The sequence below is a fragment of the Triticum urartu genome, chromosome 2, assembly GCF_003073215.2.
Source record: "Triticum urartu cultivar G1812 chromosome 2, Tu2.1, whole genome shotgun sequence".
In the NCBI taxonomy this organism is placed as follows: domain Eukaryota; kingdom Viridiplantae; phylum Streptophyta; class Magnoliopsida; order Poales; family Poaceae; genus Triticum; species Triticum urartu.
In genome coordinates, this window is record NC_053023.1 from 641,921,965 (window position 1) to 641,940,405 (window position 18,441).

The window sequence follows — 18,441 nt, forward strand, 5'->3', positions numbered from 1 at the left end:
TCTCTGCGGAGCCAGTCGACAGATCGAACATGCCGTAGAGGGATTCATCGGGCTCGATCGCCGCGACTTGAGGGGTGGCTGACTGACGTGCCACCGCATGCCTCACCCACCGCTGAAGTCTCGACCGACCGGAGCGCTTGCGCCGGCGGGAAACAGGGAGGGAGGATGACACAGGAGCCGACCGGTAGGGGGTCGACGGTTGCCGCAGGAGAACGCCGCGGACGCACACGCTAAAGTGCGTTGCCCCGCAAGCAGGGAGTGCGTCCACGTCGAGCGAAGCCTCCCGGAGCCAAGCAGAGTCATCGACGATGAACGTGAGCGCGCCGAGACGGATCTCGCGGCTCTCCACCGAAACTCCGCCGAGAACCATGATGATTCGGGTCGGAAAAAAGTCGCAACTTCTCCAACAAACGCTAAAACACTTGCTCCACGGTTGGCGCCAACTGTCGTGGTTCTAAGTCTGACAGTAGTGTAGGGGGGTACGTATGGAGAGGCTAGATCCTAGCTATGGAGAAGTTGTAAGCACACAAGGTTTACGAGTTCAGGCCCTTCTCGGAGGAAGTAATAGCCCTACGTCTCGGAGCCCGGAGGCGGTCGACTGGATTATGTGTGTATGAGTTACAGAGGTGCGAACCCCTGTCTCGGAGGAGGGGGGTGGCTTATATAGAGTGCGCCAGGACCCCGGCCAGCCCACGTTACCAAGGGTTCAATGTACATTAAGGCGGGGCGTTACTGGTAACGCTGGTAATAAAGTGCTATGATGACCATAAAAGCTATTTAATGACCGACCGTTAGCGTGCGGAGTGACTTTAGGTCTCCTGGCCGTCGAGTGGTTTGGCCTTGGTCGAGTGATTGCTTCTTGGTCAAGTGTCTTCGAGTCTGTCGAGTGGGACACCTTCAAGCCGATTGAAAGGTGATTTCTTCTAGAGATGTCCTTGGGTAGGGTAGGTAGGACAGGTCCATGACCCTACCCTAGGTACATAGCTTCATCACAAGCTGTCCCAAAATATCTATCCACCTAACGGTCATATCATTGAAGGGCATTTATGTCTTATCATGTCGGGCTGCTCCCTAGGCTATAAATAGTCGCCCCCTACAACCACTAGTCGGTTGGCTGCTCCAAGAGAAACTGACACTTGTCATTTGAGAGCAACCCATCCTCTGAGGACTTTGAGCAAAAATTATCGAGTGAGGAAAAACCCAAAACCCAAACACCTACAAATCCCAAGTGATTGAGCATCACTGAAGAGATTGATTCTACGTGGATCCGACGCTTGTTACCTTTGAAGAATGTGCTTCTTTCAGACGGTTAGGCGTCATGGTCTAGAGCATCCAAGAGGAATTGTGGATCGCCGAGTGACCAAGTTTGTGAAGGTTTGGAAGTCGCCTGAAGACTTACCACGAGTGATTGGGCGAGGTCTGTGTGACCTTAGCTCAAGGAGAATACGGTGAGGACTGGGTGTCCTGAGCTGCGTGTTCAGGACTAGGTGTCCAGGACTGTGTGTCCTCGAGTTTAAATACTCAGCCGCTCCAACCAGACGTACAATTGAGACAGCAGTTGAAACTGGTCTACCAAATCATTGTCTTCACCAAGATTACTGGTTCTATTTTCTCAACTCTTTCATTTCCTCATAACTGTGTTGTGTGCCTGTTCATATCTGTGTTTGAAGACTTTGACTGAAGACTTTCTCAATTTCCTCAGTTCAATTTCTTCAGTCTGTTTGTCTTCATCCTGTGTTATCCGGTGCTTACGCTTCATGTACTCTGTGCCTGTCTTCATTTCATTATGATGACTATGCTTGTATTCTGTTATGTTTACGTTTGAGTACTTATTCCACTGCTAGTAGTTCTTCACTAAGGAATTTCCTCACCGGCAAATTCCTCGGTGAAGAATTTCATAAAAATCGCCTATTCACCCCCCTCTAGTCGATATAACGCACTTTCAATTGGTATCAGAGCAAGGTACTCCCTTGTTCTGTGTGATTTTGGTTTAACCGCCTGGAGTTTTAGTTATGTCGACCGCAGGTATGACGAAAGTGACATGCCCCATCTTTGACGGTCACGAGTATCCCAAGTGGAAGGCCATGATGAAGAAATGCCTCATGGCGATGAACAGCGAGCTGTGGACCGTCACTGAGATTGGTCTGATCGATCTGTGCAAGATGGCAGAAGCTGATGACATTTGCAAGTACACTCTTCTCAACCTCACGGCGAAGGATGTCATCTGCTCCAGTCTGTCACAAAATCAGTTCAAGAATATCATGCATCTCAATCATGCGAAGCTCATCTGGGACCGTCTCTCTGAGGTCTATGAAGGTCATCGAACCTGTCATGATCCTTGGTTTGAGGACTTCAAGGAATCTCTCAAAGCTATGACATTCGAAGCAGAATTATCATCTTCTACATCATGCCTTATGGCAAAAGATGCTGAGGTAGCCGATTGCTACCTATCCGAGTCTAATGATGATGAATCTGGTGATGAATTTGGACCCAGCTATGTCAAACTTGCTTCCCTTGCCACTAAACAACAAAGAGCTTTGGAAAAAGTTCACTACATGCTAAACAAGAGCGATGATATGTTGCGTGAAGAAATGAACCAGTCAAAAGCTTTGGCTGAAAGTCTTCAGAGACTTCATACTAAGTATGACACCCTTCAAGATCAACATAACACTCTCTTATCCGATCATGAGAAGCTTTCTTATGAATTTCTTCAAAGAAAGTAAGACCTTGAAAAGCTAAGGGTGAGTTATGAAGATCTTAAGAAGGAGCGCAATTCATTACTTGCTCAACAAATCAGCGCTTCTCAGGAAGAATTTGTTCCTCCATGCTTGAAGTGCATTGAACGTGAATCTGCTAATTCTTCACCTGAATGTTCAAATGCTGCTAATGTTTCAAATTCTTCACATGCCTCTGCTATCACTAATTCCTCATCTGAGGACATTGCTAGTATCATTGACGATGCAGGGCTGAAGGAATTATACATGACAGGCATGTACAAAATCCTCAAAGGGCATCAGACTCTTTGTGATGTGCTTAAAAAGTAGATCCTCAACAGGAACCCTAGGGAAGAGGGTATTGCCTTTGAGAGGAAACTCAACGCTAATGGTACATATTGGAAGCCTGAGCAGTACCCCAAAACTACATGGGTTGCTGCAAAGGGACCTCTAGTTGATCCATCTAACCTATCTGGATATGCATGTGAATCTCCTCATTCTGATGATGAGTCATTTGCCTCCAACTACAAACTGTTCAAAAATCAGAATGGTGAAGTATTTGCTAGATATGTTGGCACTAACTGCAGAAACGGTCCCCCTATGAAGAAAATCTAGGTTCCCAAAAGATGCCTTGAAAATTTTCAGGTGAATGTCATCATGACGCCACCTGTGAAGAATAGGAACCCCAGATCAAATTCTTCATATGGATCCAAGTCCTCATACGGACCAAACTCCTCACATGGATCAAATTCCTCAAAAGGATCAAAGTCCTCAAATGAACATCATCATGCTAACCCGTCTGTTTCGCAGGGAAGATCTAAGGATTATGGATATGTGCATTATTCTTCAAATTATTATGTCCATAAGTCCTCAAAGAATTTCTCTGCTTACTCTTATGCTTATTCTAACCCCTCTTATGTGAAACGAAATGGACTGGCTTCTATACCATCCTTCTGTATGGAGCTCGTAGAATGATGAACTCTTTGCCACCCCTTCAGATGTGGGTGGTGAAGAAAAAGAACTAATCTTTTCTGCAGGGTCAGGTCTCCAGACGTACGTAATCGTCTAAAGAATTTACTGGAGACCTGAGCATGCCTGACAGGACGCAGGCTAATCATGAAGAAATAAACTTTCATGTCTCACGTCCTCATATTGCTTTATCTGTTCTTTTGCTTCATGAAATTGATCTGATGAATTGATATCATATTCTTCACTGATGAAGTATATGAGTTTGTAAGCTGCACTAATTCATCTGCAGGATGATCAACCCAAAGCCACTGAGTGGGTCCTCGATAGTGGATGTACAAATCACATGACTGGTGACAAGAATCTATTGATGGATGCTCCATTATCTCCGTCGCATCTAAAGCATATCATCTTTGCTGACAAAGGCAAAAGTCAGGTATTGGGTCTAGGTAAGGTTGCAATCACAAATGATCGACACATGGACAAAGTCATGCTTGTTGAGTCCCTAGGATACAACCTTATGTCTGTCTCAATGCTTTGTGATCTTGATATGGACACGGGGGAGAGTCTTCTATCTTGTATCTTCACGGCCCACCAGTCCGGCCCATGCCACGTAGCCCGGATGCCTGGGGACCCCCTAATCCAGGACTCCCTCAACCACCACAATAGCCACCGAAGAAAAGAATGACGGATCACCTCCTCACCCGAGCTCAGCGCGGCTCCATCGCCGATATGCAGCTTTGAGGGCCTACAATGTGGCTCAGCAAAAGTGAAACCATTGCCATTTAACGAATCAAACCGGGGCAACACCTCGAGCACGCCATCGAACTCCAGATCTGACACCCCACCACAACTAAGACGCCGAATGAGGAAACCATACCTACCATCCATGAACCATGAACCCATCACACGTTTCACCTTCCAGATGTCGTCGATGCAGACCACAATCTGCATCCGCTCCTGGATTACCTCCCAAGCTCAACGCTGACGCTGGAGCAAACGTCATTGCAACGGCGGAGCCCGAGGACACAGGTCCATCACGAGGAAGCGGCCGCCACCACGCCATCCTTATTTGAACAGACTAATTTCCAAATCGATCCCCAACCATAGGACCGATGGCCTCTCGTCGGGGAAGGATCTGAAGAATCTTTATTCAGCATTGTCATCGTCGCTTTGAAGCGAAAACGATGAACAGCCTAAAAGCCTAGACTACACGGGAGTAAAAATGATCCACACGCATAGATCCGGCGACCCCACAAAGAATTTGTTTGTTTGTTTTTTCACATATCGCTTGTAACATGTACGCATCCTTTCCTTCATAAAAACCGTACGCCTGCATCATCTACGCGCATGTATGCTCGATTTCTAGAAAAACAAATAGCTATGCCACGTCATCGTCGAATCGAACTGCATGTTATACACATCATCTCATCAAAAGAAAAACAAAAAAAAGATCGATGCATGCAGCAAATTTGTTTCTACAAACTGCTGAGTTTAACAAATTTGCTCCGCCGAATCAAAGGGCCATAGGCAGCAACGAGCTTTGCTCATGGCAGCCGTTAATTTTTTAAAACAATGTCAGTGCTCGCAGTTCTTTTTTCCCCGGGAAAGTCCCCATAGTTCTCTGAACATGCACTTATTTCACAAGCCAAAGCTCACCCCATCTAAACGTGGTCTTGTACAATATCCAGCCATGGCAAAAATACTACTACTCCACTAGGCCAGTTGAAGGAGTCAGCCTGCTGCCTGCACAAGTAGCTTATATGCGAATTAATCAGTCAAGTGTGCCGCACTATGCTGGCGCACATACGTACATCGCCATGTCAGTGCTGGTTCTGGCTGTCGACGTCTAAGTGGAGGCCATGGTAACTTGTCCGCGACGAAGAAGAACCGATGAGCCATAGCTCACGGTGGATGTTTCCTGTTGCCATCTATCTAGCAATAGCAATAGCGATAGCGAAACAGGCGGCTGCCGCGCCGCTCCTACAGCTAACTCCCATCAGTTCTGGATCGCCTTCTGCCGCCGGCCGTGCGTGCGGCAATTCCCAAGCGACCCAATCCATGTTCATGACCCGGTCTTGTCGTCCTCACGCGCAAGCATGCATCTGCTAACACTTGGACTGCTCCAAAGCTCCAAACTGCCTCGGATAAACAAAGCCGGCCACTGCCTGCAGGCTGCCCCAACGACGGAAGGGAAGGATAATCTAACGGGAACCGGCATGTATAAATTGCCATGCACGCGCACGTACCAGATAACCAGATAACCAGAGCAGAGCAGCAAACCAGCCATGGCAGCCTTCAGGATCGCCTCGCTCTCCCTCCTCCTCGCCCTCGTCGCCGCGGTGGAGGGCGCCGGCGATGAGCGCAGCACGTTCATCGTGCACGTGCAGCCCCAGGCGAGCCACGTGTTCGGCACGGCCGACGACCGCAAGGCCTGGTACAACTCCTTCCTCCCCGAGAACGTCCGGCTCCTCCACGCCTACCACCACGTCGCCAGCGGCTTCGCCGTCCGGCTGACGCGGCGGGAGCTCGACAAGATGTCCGCCATGCCTGGGTTCGTTGCCGCGGTGCCCGACCGGGTTTACAAGCTGCACACCACGCACACGCCGCGGTTCCTCGGGCTGGACACGCGCCAGGGCGGCAGGAACTACTCGGCCGGATCCGGCGATGGCGTCATCATCGGGGTGCTCGACAGCGGCGTCACTCCCGATCACCCGTCCTTCAGCGGCGATGGCATGCCGGCGCCGCCGGCCAAGTGGAAGGGGAGGTGCGACTTCAACGGCCGCTCCGTGTGCAACAACAAGCTCATCGGCGCTCGCGTTTTCGACACTGCCGTCAGTTCTGGGAACCGCACCACCTCTACCGGTGCACCGCTGTCGCCGATCGACGAGGATGGGCACGGCACGCACACGTCGAGCACGGCGGCGGGAGCAGTCGTGCCAGGCGCCCAGGTGCTTGGCCAGGGGAGGGGCACCGCGTCCGGGATAGCGCCCCGCGCGCACGTCGCAATGTACAAGGTGTGCGGCCTGGAGGACTGCACCAGCGCCGACATACTCGCCGGCATCGACGCTGCCGTGGCTGACGGCTGCGACATCATCTCCATGTCCCTCGGCGGGCCGTCGTTGCCGTACCCCGAGGACAGCATCGCCGTCGGCACGTTCGCCGCCGCAGAGAAGGGGATTTTCGTCAGCATGTCAGCCGGCAACTCCGGCCCAAACTACACCACGCTGTCGAACGAGGCGCCCTGGATGCTCACCGTCGCCGCGAGCACCATGGACCGTTTGATCCGCACCAGGGTGCGCCTTGGGAACGGTCTCTACTTCGACGGCGAGTCCGTGAACCAGCCAGACGCCGCGTCGACCGTCTTCTACCCGCTGGTCTACGCCGGCGCGAGCTCCACACCAGACGCGCAGTTTTGCGGCAACGGCTCGCTGGACGGCTTCGATGTCAAGGGCAAGATAGTGGTATGTGAGCGCGGCAATGACGTCGGTAGGGTTGACAAAGGCGCCGAGGTGTTAAGAGCCGGAGGCGTCGGCATGATTCTGGCCAACCAGGCCATTGACGGCTTCAGCACCATCGCCGACGTGCACGCCCTCCCTGCGTCGCATGTCAGCTACCACGCCGGAGACGCGATCATGAACTACATCAAGTCGACGGCGAGACCGATGGCGCAAATCATGTTCAGGGGGACGGTCCTCGGCACGTCGCCGGCCCCGGCTATCACTTCCTTCTCCTCGCGCGGGCCAAGCTTGCAGAACCCCGGCATTCTGAAGCCCGACATCACGGGCCCCGGCGTGAGCGTGCTCGCGGCGTGGCCATTCCAAGTAGGTCCGCCCTCGTTGGCCGGGGAGCACTCCGGACCGACCTTCAACTTCGAGTCCGGGACGTCCATGTCAGCGCCGCACCTCAGCGGCATTGCCGCGTTGATCAAGAGCAAATACCCGGACTGGTCGCCCGCGGCGATCAAGTCCGCCATCATGACAACGGCCGACAGCACGGACCGCTCCGGCATGCCGATAACGGACGAGAAGGGGACGGCGGCGGACCTCTTCGCCCTTGGTGCCGGCCATGTCGACCCGGACAAGGCCATGAACCCCGGCCTGCTGTACGACATCACCCCGGCAGATTACATCGGCTTCCTCTGCGGCATGTACACGGACAAGGAGGTCTCCGTGATCGCGCGCCGTGCCGTGGACTGCTCGGCCGTCGAGGTGATCCCGGACCGCCTTCTGAACTACCCGTCGATCTCCGTCACGTTCCCCTCGTCGTGGAACCCGATGAATCCGATGGTGGTGACACGCAAGGTGACGAACGTCGGAGAGGCGCCGGCGGTGTACTACCCACAGTTCGACCTGCCGGAAAACTCCATGAACGTCACCGTCATGCCGAGCTCGCTGCGGTTCACTGAGGCGAACCAGGTGAAAGATTTCAAGGTGACCGTGTGGCCGAGGACCAGCGGCGATGCAGTGGTGGTGCAGGGGGCGCTCCGGTGGGTGTCGGACAAGCACACCGTGAGGAGCCCCATGTCCGTCGCCTTCGCCGGACACTAGAGCACGATCAGCTTGACAATTTATTTTACTATACGCCAACCTTTTTTTTTGCGAGAGTACTATACGCCAACTTGATGCTACCATTTCCCCGAAAAAAAACCCTGATGCTACCTTTGTTTGTCAGGTTTTTGCTTCTTATGGGTTAGTTCGACATGATTGGGTTGACATGATAATGTAATGGTGCGTGTTTGACATAATTTGCTGTGAATTATAGCATGTTTGCGTTACCTATTTTATTAAAATTATCTCACAATTTGAAGGATTTGGTTACTTAATATTCGATTGAAATGGATATACAATAATTCTAAAAGAACAAATTTTATTTATATTCCATAATCATATCTAGTTTCACTCTAAAAATATATCTGAAAATTGTTGGAGTGAGAGATTCAATTAAATCATCCGGTAAAGAAAGTACCCATGCTTGCGAGTACAAATTAATATTCTGAGCTTTTCTACCACATTGGTATGCATGCTCAAATTTGTTATGGCGTAGTGTGTGTTCTTGGAATGGACATGACTAATTCCGTTTAGAAGTCAATAGTGTCTTTAATCACACATGGTTCAAAGATATAAAAATGTTTTCTAACATTATTATTAGATACTTGTTCGTGTGTTGTAAGGAGCATAAATATTCTAGTAGGTTAGCGTGTGATTTATTTGCCCATATTATTTGATTGTGTAAAAGCAATAAAATTAAATATTTGATAAACACTTGTTTGGTAAGCACTTGTTGATTTATCAAAGAAAACAAAATTTTATTTGATAAGTACATAAGAGATGGGGCACTTGAGGCAGTTTTCATTGAAAAAACCATATGTGAGCAAAAAAAGAGTAGAGAGGGAGGATGAACTATGTAAGGTTGGACAAAGGAGAAGGGGATGACAGAATCATACATTCTTTTTAAGTAAGATAAGTGCATGCCGGATCGGTGAGACCCATGCCCGGCAGGCGTCCTGGATAGGATCTCAGGTCTTAGATGTTAGGTTTGGCTGCGATGTCTGTTTGGTATTAGGCTCAGGCTATCTGCGCCTCTTCATCAGCTGGATAGAGATGCTTAGACGACGGCTTTTGTCTTACTGTTGTATTACTTTGTAAGGTCTTATGAGAATAATTAATAAAGTGACCGTATGCATCGTCCAGATGCAGAGGCCGGGGATCATCCTCCTTTTCTAAAAAAAAAGCTAGATGAAACCAGACATGGCCTCCAGATGCTCCATATCTCTCCCTCCCATGGCCTTCTGCATGTCCAACACAATCCCAAGTATGCAAAGAAAACACAAAGCCCAAATTTGAACAAATCGTATATGTGATTGAGTAAAGAAGAGGGGTAAGAATTGGATGACATATGTGGTCGCTACTGAGGTCGACTCTATAGAACTGCTCATGGACGAAGTGGGAGAAAGAAGGACAAAGGGCGTGTATGGGTTTCACATTTTATTTTACCCTTATTGCTTATATAGTTTTCGGCCCAGTTTTTCTTATAAATGAGGTCAACTTGTTTATGTTTTTTATCTGGTTTCCCTTACAAACTGAAACAAGAATTTCTTTGAATGAGATCAAATTCAGGTATGGACCTCTCTGTTGACTGTGAAAAAAAATAGTGTAATTTTCACAATCAACTACTCCCTCCATTTCTAAATATTTGTCTTTTTAGAGATTTTAAATGGACTATCACATACAGATGCATATAAACATATTTTAGACTATAGGTTAACTCATTTTGCTCCGTATGTAGTCACTTATTGAAATCTTTAGAAAAACAAATATTTAGGAATGAAGGAACTATAATTTATGCACATAATGTTCAATATTTGTCCATTCATTGCAGCGAACCTCCAGTGGACACGGCAAGGAGCAAGGGTGTGGTTAGATCGACTTGACGAAGTCTCAGTCAAGTGATAGAATATATATAAAAAGAAGGAAGAAAAATTTATACAATCTTCACATAAGATGTAACGAATATAGCATCGACTGGGTCAATTAAGATTTAGCAATCCCGTTTCCGGATCAAAGCTGCACAGTGCTATTTGCGGTTGCACCGTTGGCGGTGAGCTCCTTGATAAAGCCCACGAGCCTCTCGAATTCCGACGCCGAGGAGCCCCCTTCGGCGATGTCCGTCCTCACCTGCTGCGCCAGCGCCTGGGCCGACCTCCTTAGCTCGCCGGACTCCATGGCCTCCCTCACCATCCGTTCCACGACGGCCCTCTCGCACACGTCCTTCATGTCCAGCCCCGCCCCCCACACGGCGGCCGTGAACCGGCTGTTGATCTGCTGGTCCGCGAAGAACGGCCAGCACACCAGCGGCACGCCCTCGGCGATGCCCTCCAGCGTGGAGTTCCACCCGGCATGCGTCAGGAAGCACCCCACGGCGCGGTGCCGCAGCACGTCTCGCTGCGGCGCCCAGTCCACGACGCGCACCTTGCCCTTGCCCGCCGCGTCCACGGCTTCCTGGAGAGCGGCGCTCTGGCTCGCCCCGACCATGTCCGGCCGGAGCGCCCACATGAACGCGTAGTGGGCGCTGACGAGGCCGGACAGGAACTCGGCGAACTCCTCCCGCGAAATGGTTGCGAGGCTCCCCAAGCTCACGTACACGACGGACCGGTCCGCGTGCCCATCGAGCCACGTCGTACAGCCGTCGTCCTCGCGCCACAGGCTGGTGGCCGACGCCGGCGCGGCCGAGATGGCGTGGAGAGGGCCTATGGCGAAGACGTCGCGCATGTGGGGCGCGATGTGTGCGAGCGCCGACCGCTCCAGTGAGGCGGTCGTGTTGAATATGAGCGCCCGAGCCTTGCAGCTGTGAGCGGTGTACTTGGCGAGTGCCTGCAGCATGGGGTCGAGCTCGTCGGCCTCGGCGCCGTGGCCGCGGCAAGAACTTGGAAGATCTCGCCGCCGCAGGAAGCCCTCCATCCCCGGAACGCCACGGACCGGCTCGTCGAGGTCGGCGCCTACAGGGATCGGAACCTCGCCGAGCTCCACGAGCCTGGGCACAGAGAGGTAAGCCAAGATGCTGCACGCGCTCTCCGTGCGGAAAGCGAGCGCCGGCACGCCGAGCTCCTCGGCGATGTCGATGGCGAACGGCAGCAAGCCGTCGGCCACGACGCACGACACCGGCGGGAACCCGCCGTCGGCGTGGCTTCTAGCGGAGAGCGGCGGGGCGAGCAGGGCACGGTAGGCGGCGCTGGCGCTCGGCCTCAGGGACCTGCCGATCTCGCCGAGGTGGGCGACCGAGCGCGGGTGGTCGTCGGGGAGACCGTCCGGCACGGACGCGAAGCGGAGGCGTGGCGAAGCGGCGCGGTCGACCCGGCGGAGGTTGTGCTCCGTGTGCAGGAAGGTGACGTGGACGCCGGCGCCGAGGAGGCCCGCGAGGAAGGGGAGCATGGAGTTGATGTGGCCCTACAGCGGCCAGGGGAACACCAGCACGTGCACCGGCGCCATGTCCGTTGGCCTCTCCTCCATCGCCCGGTACTGCTTCTTCTTACCGCTGCGCGTCAAGTGCGTTCCGTCAAATCCAACTCAGCAAGCGCCGGAGGTTTCAGCTTTTCATGTTGATAAAGTATTTAATCGGCGAGCTGTTGCTGTGCCTGCTCTTTTGTTTGTCTGTTTTTTTTTCAAGTGGGAGCATCGCATTCCAGTTTCTGCTATACTTTACTCGCTGAAGGGCGAGCATGACCGCCGGCTCCTCCTTTTTCTTTTCCTTCGAATCCGCTGAAAGAGGCCGGCTAAGAATTACATACGGAATATATACTGATCAATTGACGGAGTTAATAAAATTGGAGAAACTATTACAAACATCACGTTTAGCTAACTTTGCTGAGTTCATGGGCAACAAGATTTGTTTCTCTAAAACAGTGCTCAAAACTATCGCCCAAAATTGGCATGCGATATGGTAGCCAGGAGAATTCACCAAAATCTTGTTGCAACCAGCTGTTTGCGCAAGCGACAGTCCAAATCGATGAGCAGTTGATTCAGCCATTAGAGCGCTTGCACTCCAATCAATCTTATAATTACCAGCCGCAATAAAAAAAAAACTCCTTTGAGTTTCTCAGTACAGCTACAATTGCAGCCTGTATTATAAAGTACATACACTGATTGATTAATTTTAGATTTGACCATCATGCCCTTCAAGCCGAAGAGGGGGGACTCAGACACCGTTCATAGAAAAAACAGGCAGACAAGCAAACAAAATGTCATATCGACTATGCAGTCGAATGTACCATCCATTACATTGTACTACGACCAACTCAAACTTATTTAGAATTTTCGAACAGGAAATTATAATTAGTTAACAACAGAGACTACACATGCATGCCCGGTGTCAGGCAGTTTGCGATGGCCCAGCCAGCCAATCCATGACTTTGTTATCCATGGTGCACTTACAGGGCTCCTGAGGATTAATGTTGTGTTCTCCACAATTTGAGCAATCCATGAACTCGCCGAGCTCAAACTTCGAGTTCCAGATAAAGGCCTTGAGCCGTGAAGCTTTATGAAGCACGCTGCTTGAGATGGCCGAGGTCTCATAACCTGATATATCCAGATACTCAAGCTCCTCTAGGCAATCCAGGAATTTTACTATTGCAGCACAGGACATATCAGAATTTGGTATCTCGAGCTTCTTCAGCCGCGGAAGGGACTCGCAAATTACGGAGGCCATATCTTCATCCACATAGAGAGCAAACACTTTCAGCTCCAGAAAATCTGGGCAACACTGGTGCACATGGAGGAGGACTTCATAATTAACAAGACTCTCATCCACCGCCATGCCTTTAAGTGACTGAAGTTTGCTGATCACCTCACAGAAGTCATCAGAAGTCACACATGTGGTAGGAAAGCTGAAATAGTGCAGGTTTGGGCTCCTGTATAAAACATCCGGAAAGGCATTTAGCTGCAATCAGATTTCGTAACGACCATAAGCATGCCCATAAAAATTTCCGTGTCAAACAAATGCCGTACTGCCACATATAAATTATATACCATAATACAACATACAGTCAGCAGCCTTGACGTGGCGGCTGACTGGATGCTGACTGGGCTGTTGACCAGTAAAAAAACAGTCCAGGGTTGTTTCTTGTCCGGTTTTGAAAGTTCAAGGTTGTAAAGTAGACAGTTTCATAGTTCAGGGTTGTATATTAGACTTTGGTGGTAGTGCAAGGTTGTAATATGGACTTTTCTCAAAACCAAATACACCTGAGTTTACAAAAATCATGTTAAATCAGTTTTGCAAGTTTGCGGGCTTTTCCACTGAAAATATCACAACCACAAATAAAAATGCACTAACAAATATCATTCATTAATGAATCCTTACCAGATTGTCAAAAGATGACATCAGAAGCAGTTTATAAACATCAAGAACCAAATAATCAACTGACCAAGTAAAACTTCTGACTAATATCTAGATGAACTGCATAACCATGATATGTCTCATTGTTCCAAAAAGTAGATTACATGTGTACAGTAGGTGTGACTTGAATGTACATGTCATGCGACCAACCATTAATTCAAGAATATTGTTCAAGACAAAACAAACTTATAAGAATACCAGGGCATGAAATAAATGATAGGAACCAAACAAATTGCAAGAAGAAAAAAATAAACTTAACATATTAAAAGCTGAGAACACTGGCTTCTTTTGTGATTTGCAAAGCGGAATCACCTTAACATGTTGTATGATATACTGTAATAACTTAAGAAGTCATCAATTATTCAGTTCTCACGGGGAAATTTAATTCATGAAACACAATATTCACACCCCTGCTTCTCTTTCTTACTTTCAGTTATTTTCTAAAATGTACCAAACTAACATTGCATGTGCACAATAGGAAGATTGCCTAGGATGGTTGGTTTACCATCAATCATGATATGCAAATGTATAGATGACTTCCAATGACAAAGAAGCAAGCTGTGAGGATGGTTATAAGGAAAGGCAAGGGATACAGAGTCAACAAGTAGGAGGTGGTGAGAAGGCGAACCGTAAACAGCAAGCCTGAGCTGGTGAGGTGCAGCAAGGATGTAAGTATGCAGCTCAGTACTTCAAGAATTTATCAAGGAGTGCTAGAATGGAACACATAGAATGGACGAAACATGTCAAGCAAGGGGGTAGGAGACAATTGCAGTTCAACAGCGTCATCTAGTAAAATGCAAGCAGTGGAATCCCACAGGGGACAGCGTCATGTAAAACCATTCGAATAATGACAGATACAACATGCGTTGTAAGGCTCTCATATTACTGAGTAAAAACAGATATGTTGAATAATTAACAAGAAATACATCAGCTTAAAACATCTACTAATAACAAATCTAAAAAAATGGCATGCTAGCTTCAGCGTTACAGCCACCACGTGCCACATTGACTGGCATACCTCATCTGTAAAACCATCATCCCTCATCTTTCATGTAACTGATTTATTAACTTATGATAGTTAAAGGACCACAATTTTCAAATACAAGTCCAAGAACTTAATTGGCAATTGAAAGCTGTAACTGCCAGAAGCACTTCAATTTCATTATGATTCACCAAAACATTGTCAACAAAAAAGAACATAAGTTTATTATGAGTCCATTGGGAACGATTATTTTCATTGTTCGAATCATGTAAACTGCAGATCCCTCTTCAATTGCACTTTTATCCCTATGGTAACCTAATATTCCCGGTGGCAAATTCCCTCTTCAATTTCACTATTACCACTGCCAGTGGCACTTCATTTTCATCATGATTCAACAAAACATTGTCAGTAAATAAATACTCCCTTCGTCCCATAATGTAAGACGTTTTTTGACACTACACCAGTGTAAAAAACGTCCTATATTATGGGACGGAGGGAGTAGAAGTTTATTATGAGCCCACTGGGAATGATAAGTTTCATTATTCGAATCATGTAAACTGCAAACTCCCTCTTCAATTTCACTACTGTCCCCTCTGGTAACTTCTACACATATGAGGTAGAAAAACAATACCAACATAATAACTACATAAACATAGCAATTGAAATAAAAGCTGTCTATAAGATTGTGTTCCAGAGCATTCGGGGTTCTACAGACTAGGTTACAAAGTATCAAATTCACTTGGATACTTGAAAAAAAATCTTTGTTAAAAAAGGATTAGTTAAATTTAAACAAAAATGTGTGAAAACCTAAAAAAATATCACAGAAATTAATAGCAATTTCACTCCATTCAAGTTTAATGACATGACACTACACCATTCGAACTGACAAAACAATCTAAAAATGAAATATCAGTAGCTACTCCATAAGAATAAAAATTCAAACAAGAAACTCATCACGTTAATATGAATTTGATGGTAATGTTGCCAAAGTTCTATAAAATGAACATTCAGAAACTTGGAGGCCCCTTATGGATTTACACCTGAACAATCATAATCCTAATTAGATCATGTCAAATCCTATGGAGTAGTGCTGACCCATAAAAAATGCTGGGAATTAAAAGAGACATTTTGCGCAAACACGCATTACACAGCTACGTTACTAGAATCCTCAATTGCAGTACAGAAAAATGTGATTAGTACAAATTTACAGGCAAAGTTTCACTTTATCAGTATAGTTATATTTAGTTCTACACGGATCAACCGATCATATGAGTTATCACAGAAAATAACAAAATTAATTAGTTAATCGAATACAAGAAGGTATGGCAGTAGGATAACCTAACCAATTTTGTGCAGTAAATGACTACAGCGGAATGAACATCACAGGGACCACGCAAACAAGATTGCAGGAACAAGGACAAAGAAGCTTCACCTCTCGGCGAGGAACATGAGGTGCCCTTCATCGGCAAACTCCGGGAGGAGCACAGCCTCCATCCGACCATCTGCCCGCGTTGCGGCGACCTCAAGGTCGCCGGTGAGAGCGTCCTGGACGGAGATGCTCCCTCTGGTGGCACCGGACCCAGCCGCGCGCCGGGCGGAGGTCCGGGCTGTCCAGTCCCGGAGATCAACGCGGCGCCATGCGAGCGGGTCGCGAGCGGCGGCCCACCACGCAGAGCAGGTACGGGGTGCGCCGCCAGAAAGTAAATCGGGGGCGCCCACGCGGGACATAATCGCCACAAGGAGGTCGTGCTGCAGCTCCCCCCACGACCGGACCGCCGGCGGCGCCATGGACGGTCGGAGAGCGGTAGGTTTCCTTTTTCTTTCGCAAATGGAGAGGTAGGTTGTGGGGGTGTACCAGCAAGAATGCCGACCGTGCCTAAGTTTTCCTTTTACAAATATAACCTTAGAGCATCTCTAGCACATCCCGGCCATCCGGTATAATAACCGCCGAACGAAGGCAATTTTGCCGGCTAGATAGATCTCGTATAATTGACCATTTCGAAAAAAAGTTACGGATTTTGTGTACTTCGTTCGTTTCCGCCATATTTACAAGATTCACCCTTGTTTTTGTCGGATCCTCTCTCCTTGGCACGAACCAACTTTCATTCCCGCCTCCCGCGCCGCCGCCGCCGCCTCTAATCTTGTCTTCGACCTTGTTGTCCGGCCACGTGACGCAGGAAACCAACCGGATGGAGTACCCGCAGCCATCGAGTGCCCCTTATCATGCGCCGCTGCCACCTCCAAAGTTGTCTCTTCATCCGCCCGCGCTTTCCACGGTCGTTCATGTCGGCGCCGGCGCGGCTCCACCCTCTTTCGGCCTCGGTCTGATTCCTCCTGTCAAGGCCGACGGTGGGAGGAACAAGACCGACTGCACCGGCCCAGCCGGTGCATAGGTGAAGCCCCCGAGGAAGAAGGTGATCGCGACAAGAGGCCGAGCTCCTCCTACACCTCCGACTGACCAAGTTCTCCCAATCACAACCACTCCACAGGATCACGCCCACCATGTGTTCGATGAAATGTCTGGGACGTACATTTTTTTCTTTTGCTTCATTTTGCTTTCGTGATCTTTGCTTTGAGTTTGAAGCACTTGTTTGAGCTTTGCCCGTTGAATTTTATAGCCAAAGCATGCACTCACCATATCCTGAAAAGTTGATCGGGCATTTGTAAGGTTAAACTTGTTACCTCATATTTTGTGCATGATTTTGGATGTGATAAACTAGTATGATGATAAACTAGTGATGTATATATAAATTTTGTGTACTCATATGCAAGCACTTGTCAATATTTGTCGTATGAGTTTTTTTGGGGTATCGCGAGGCCTCCGGTGCGGAACAGATCCCGTAAACTCGTCCTACAAATGTTTTGCAGGACGGGTTTACGTTCCACCGAAGGGCTCGCGGTACCACAATTTTTTTTACAGGCGCCCATAAAGGATCTTTGTGGGACGGAGGTGTACCGAATCTGCTAGAGATCCTCTTAGGGCATCTCCATTGCGGACCCTCAAACCGTCTGTGTCCGTCCGGACGCACGATTTTTGCCATCCAACAACACTAGTATGTATCTGTCCACGGCCGGCCCGAATGTCTATTTCCCACAAACTGGAGGCAAACTCGGGCGTCTTTGCGGGAGTCCATACACCAATCACGTAGGACTCCGACATCTTAGGCCCACTGAAATCCCCTTCCCGATCCCCTTTTATTCCAGTCCACCACTTCTTCCCCTTCCCTTCATCTACACCTCTGTCATCGGTAGCCGCCGCTATACCTTTTCGTCCACGTCCCAGCCATCCTCAGGCATCCACAGACCCCGCCCACAAGACTGCCGGCCTTGGACGACACCGTTGTCCACCCAGGAATCCCTGCAGTCAGGTACCCTCCGCATCCCTGTCAACACCGTTCATAGCGGACACCCCATCCGACAGGTGTTCTATCAAATGCCATTGAGTTTTTTTTGAACTTCTTATTGTTCTAGAGAAGGACGATAGCGGGGTACTCGATGTACGAGGATGAGTTGTTGTGCGATGCGTGGTTGACCGTTTTTAGGACTTTGTAGGCATGAACATTGGCCCCGCCTTTGGGCAAAGCGTGCATACTTTGTTTCATGGGAGAAAGAACTCCCTACAACATGCACGTCATCCATGCATGCAATGTGAAGTCGGTAACGCATCGATGGCACACCATATGCAACTCTGTCATGAAGTTTTGGCGGTGCAATTCACCAAGTGGAGACAAGGTGGCAATTGGGCACGTGAGCCATTGAGAGAATAAGTGTTGCTTTCTGTTACTCTACACGTTGATTAATTCATTCATTCACTTAATGTTGATGTACACGTTGTATAGCCTGCTCATGATGCCATGACGTACTATAGGACCGAGGGCAGGCCATTCG

General features: G+C 48.8%; 2 protein-coding genes and 1 pseudogene across 2 annotated transcripts; 1 reads left to right on the plus strand and 2 right to left on the minus strand.

Annotated features, from left to right (window-relative positions):
* The first annotated feature begins 5,968 nt into the window (after positions 1–5,968).
* Positions 5,969–8,230, plus strand: LOC125537630 (subtilisin-like protease). Its single transcript, XM_048700957.1, has one exon. The coding sequence runs from the start codon at positions 5,969–5,971 to the stop codon at positions 8,228–8,230; it is 2,262 nt and encodes a 753-aa protein (XP_048556914.1).
* Positions 8,231–10,139: 1,909 nt separating this feature from the next.
* LOC125539368 lies at positions 10,140–11,877 on the minus strand (annotated as a pseudogene).
* Positions 11,878–12,388: 511 nt separating this feature from the next.
* LOC125539370 (F-box/LRR-repeat protein At3g48880-like) lies at positions 12,389–16,425 on the minus strand. The gene is made up of 2 exons (XM_048702811.1): positions 15,986–16,425; positions 12,389–13,086 (listed from the first exon to the last, which is right to left on the minus strand). Exons 1-2 carry the CDS (start codon positions 16,339–16,341, stop codon positions 12,549–12,551), a joined length of 894 nt encoding a protein of 297 aa, XP_048558768.1. The 5' UTR covers positions 16,342–16,425; the 3' UTR covers positions 12,389–12,548.
* Positions 16,426–18,441: the final 2,016 nt, after the last annotated feature.

What these genes read in the sequence shown, in the direction of transcription:
- LOC125537630 (XM_048700957.1), top strand. Translation starts at nt 5,969, where the DNA reads ATGGCAGCCTTCAGGATCGCCTCGCTCTCCCTCCTCCTCGCCCTCGTC.
- LOC125539370 (XM_048702811.1), bottom strand. Translation starts at nt 16,341, where the DNA reads ATGGCGCCGCCGGCGGTCCGGTCGTGGGGGGAGCTGCAGCACGACCTC. An exon ending in CTCATGTTCCTCGCCGAGAG is followed by an intron (nt 13,087 to 15,985) that starts GTGAAGCTTCTT and finishes TGTTTTATACAG; the next exon opens with GAGCCCAAACCTGCACTATT.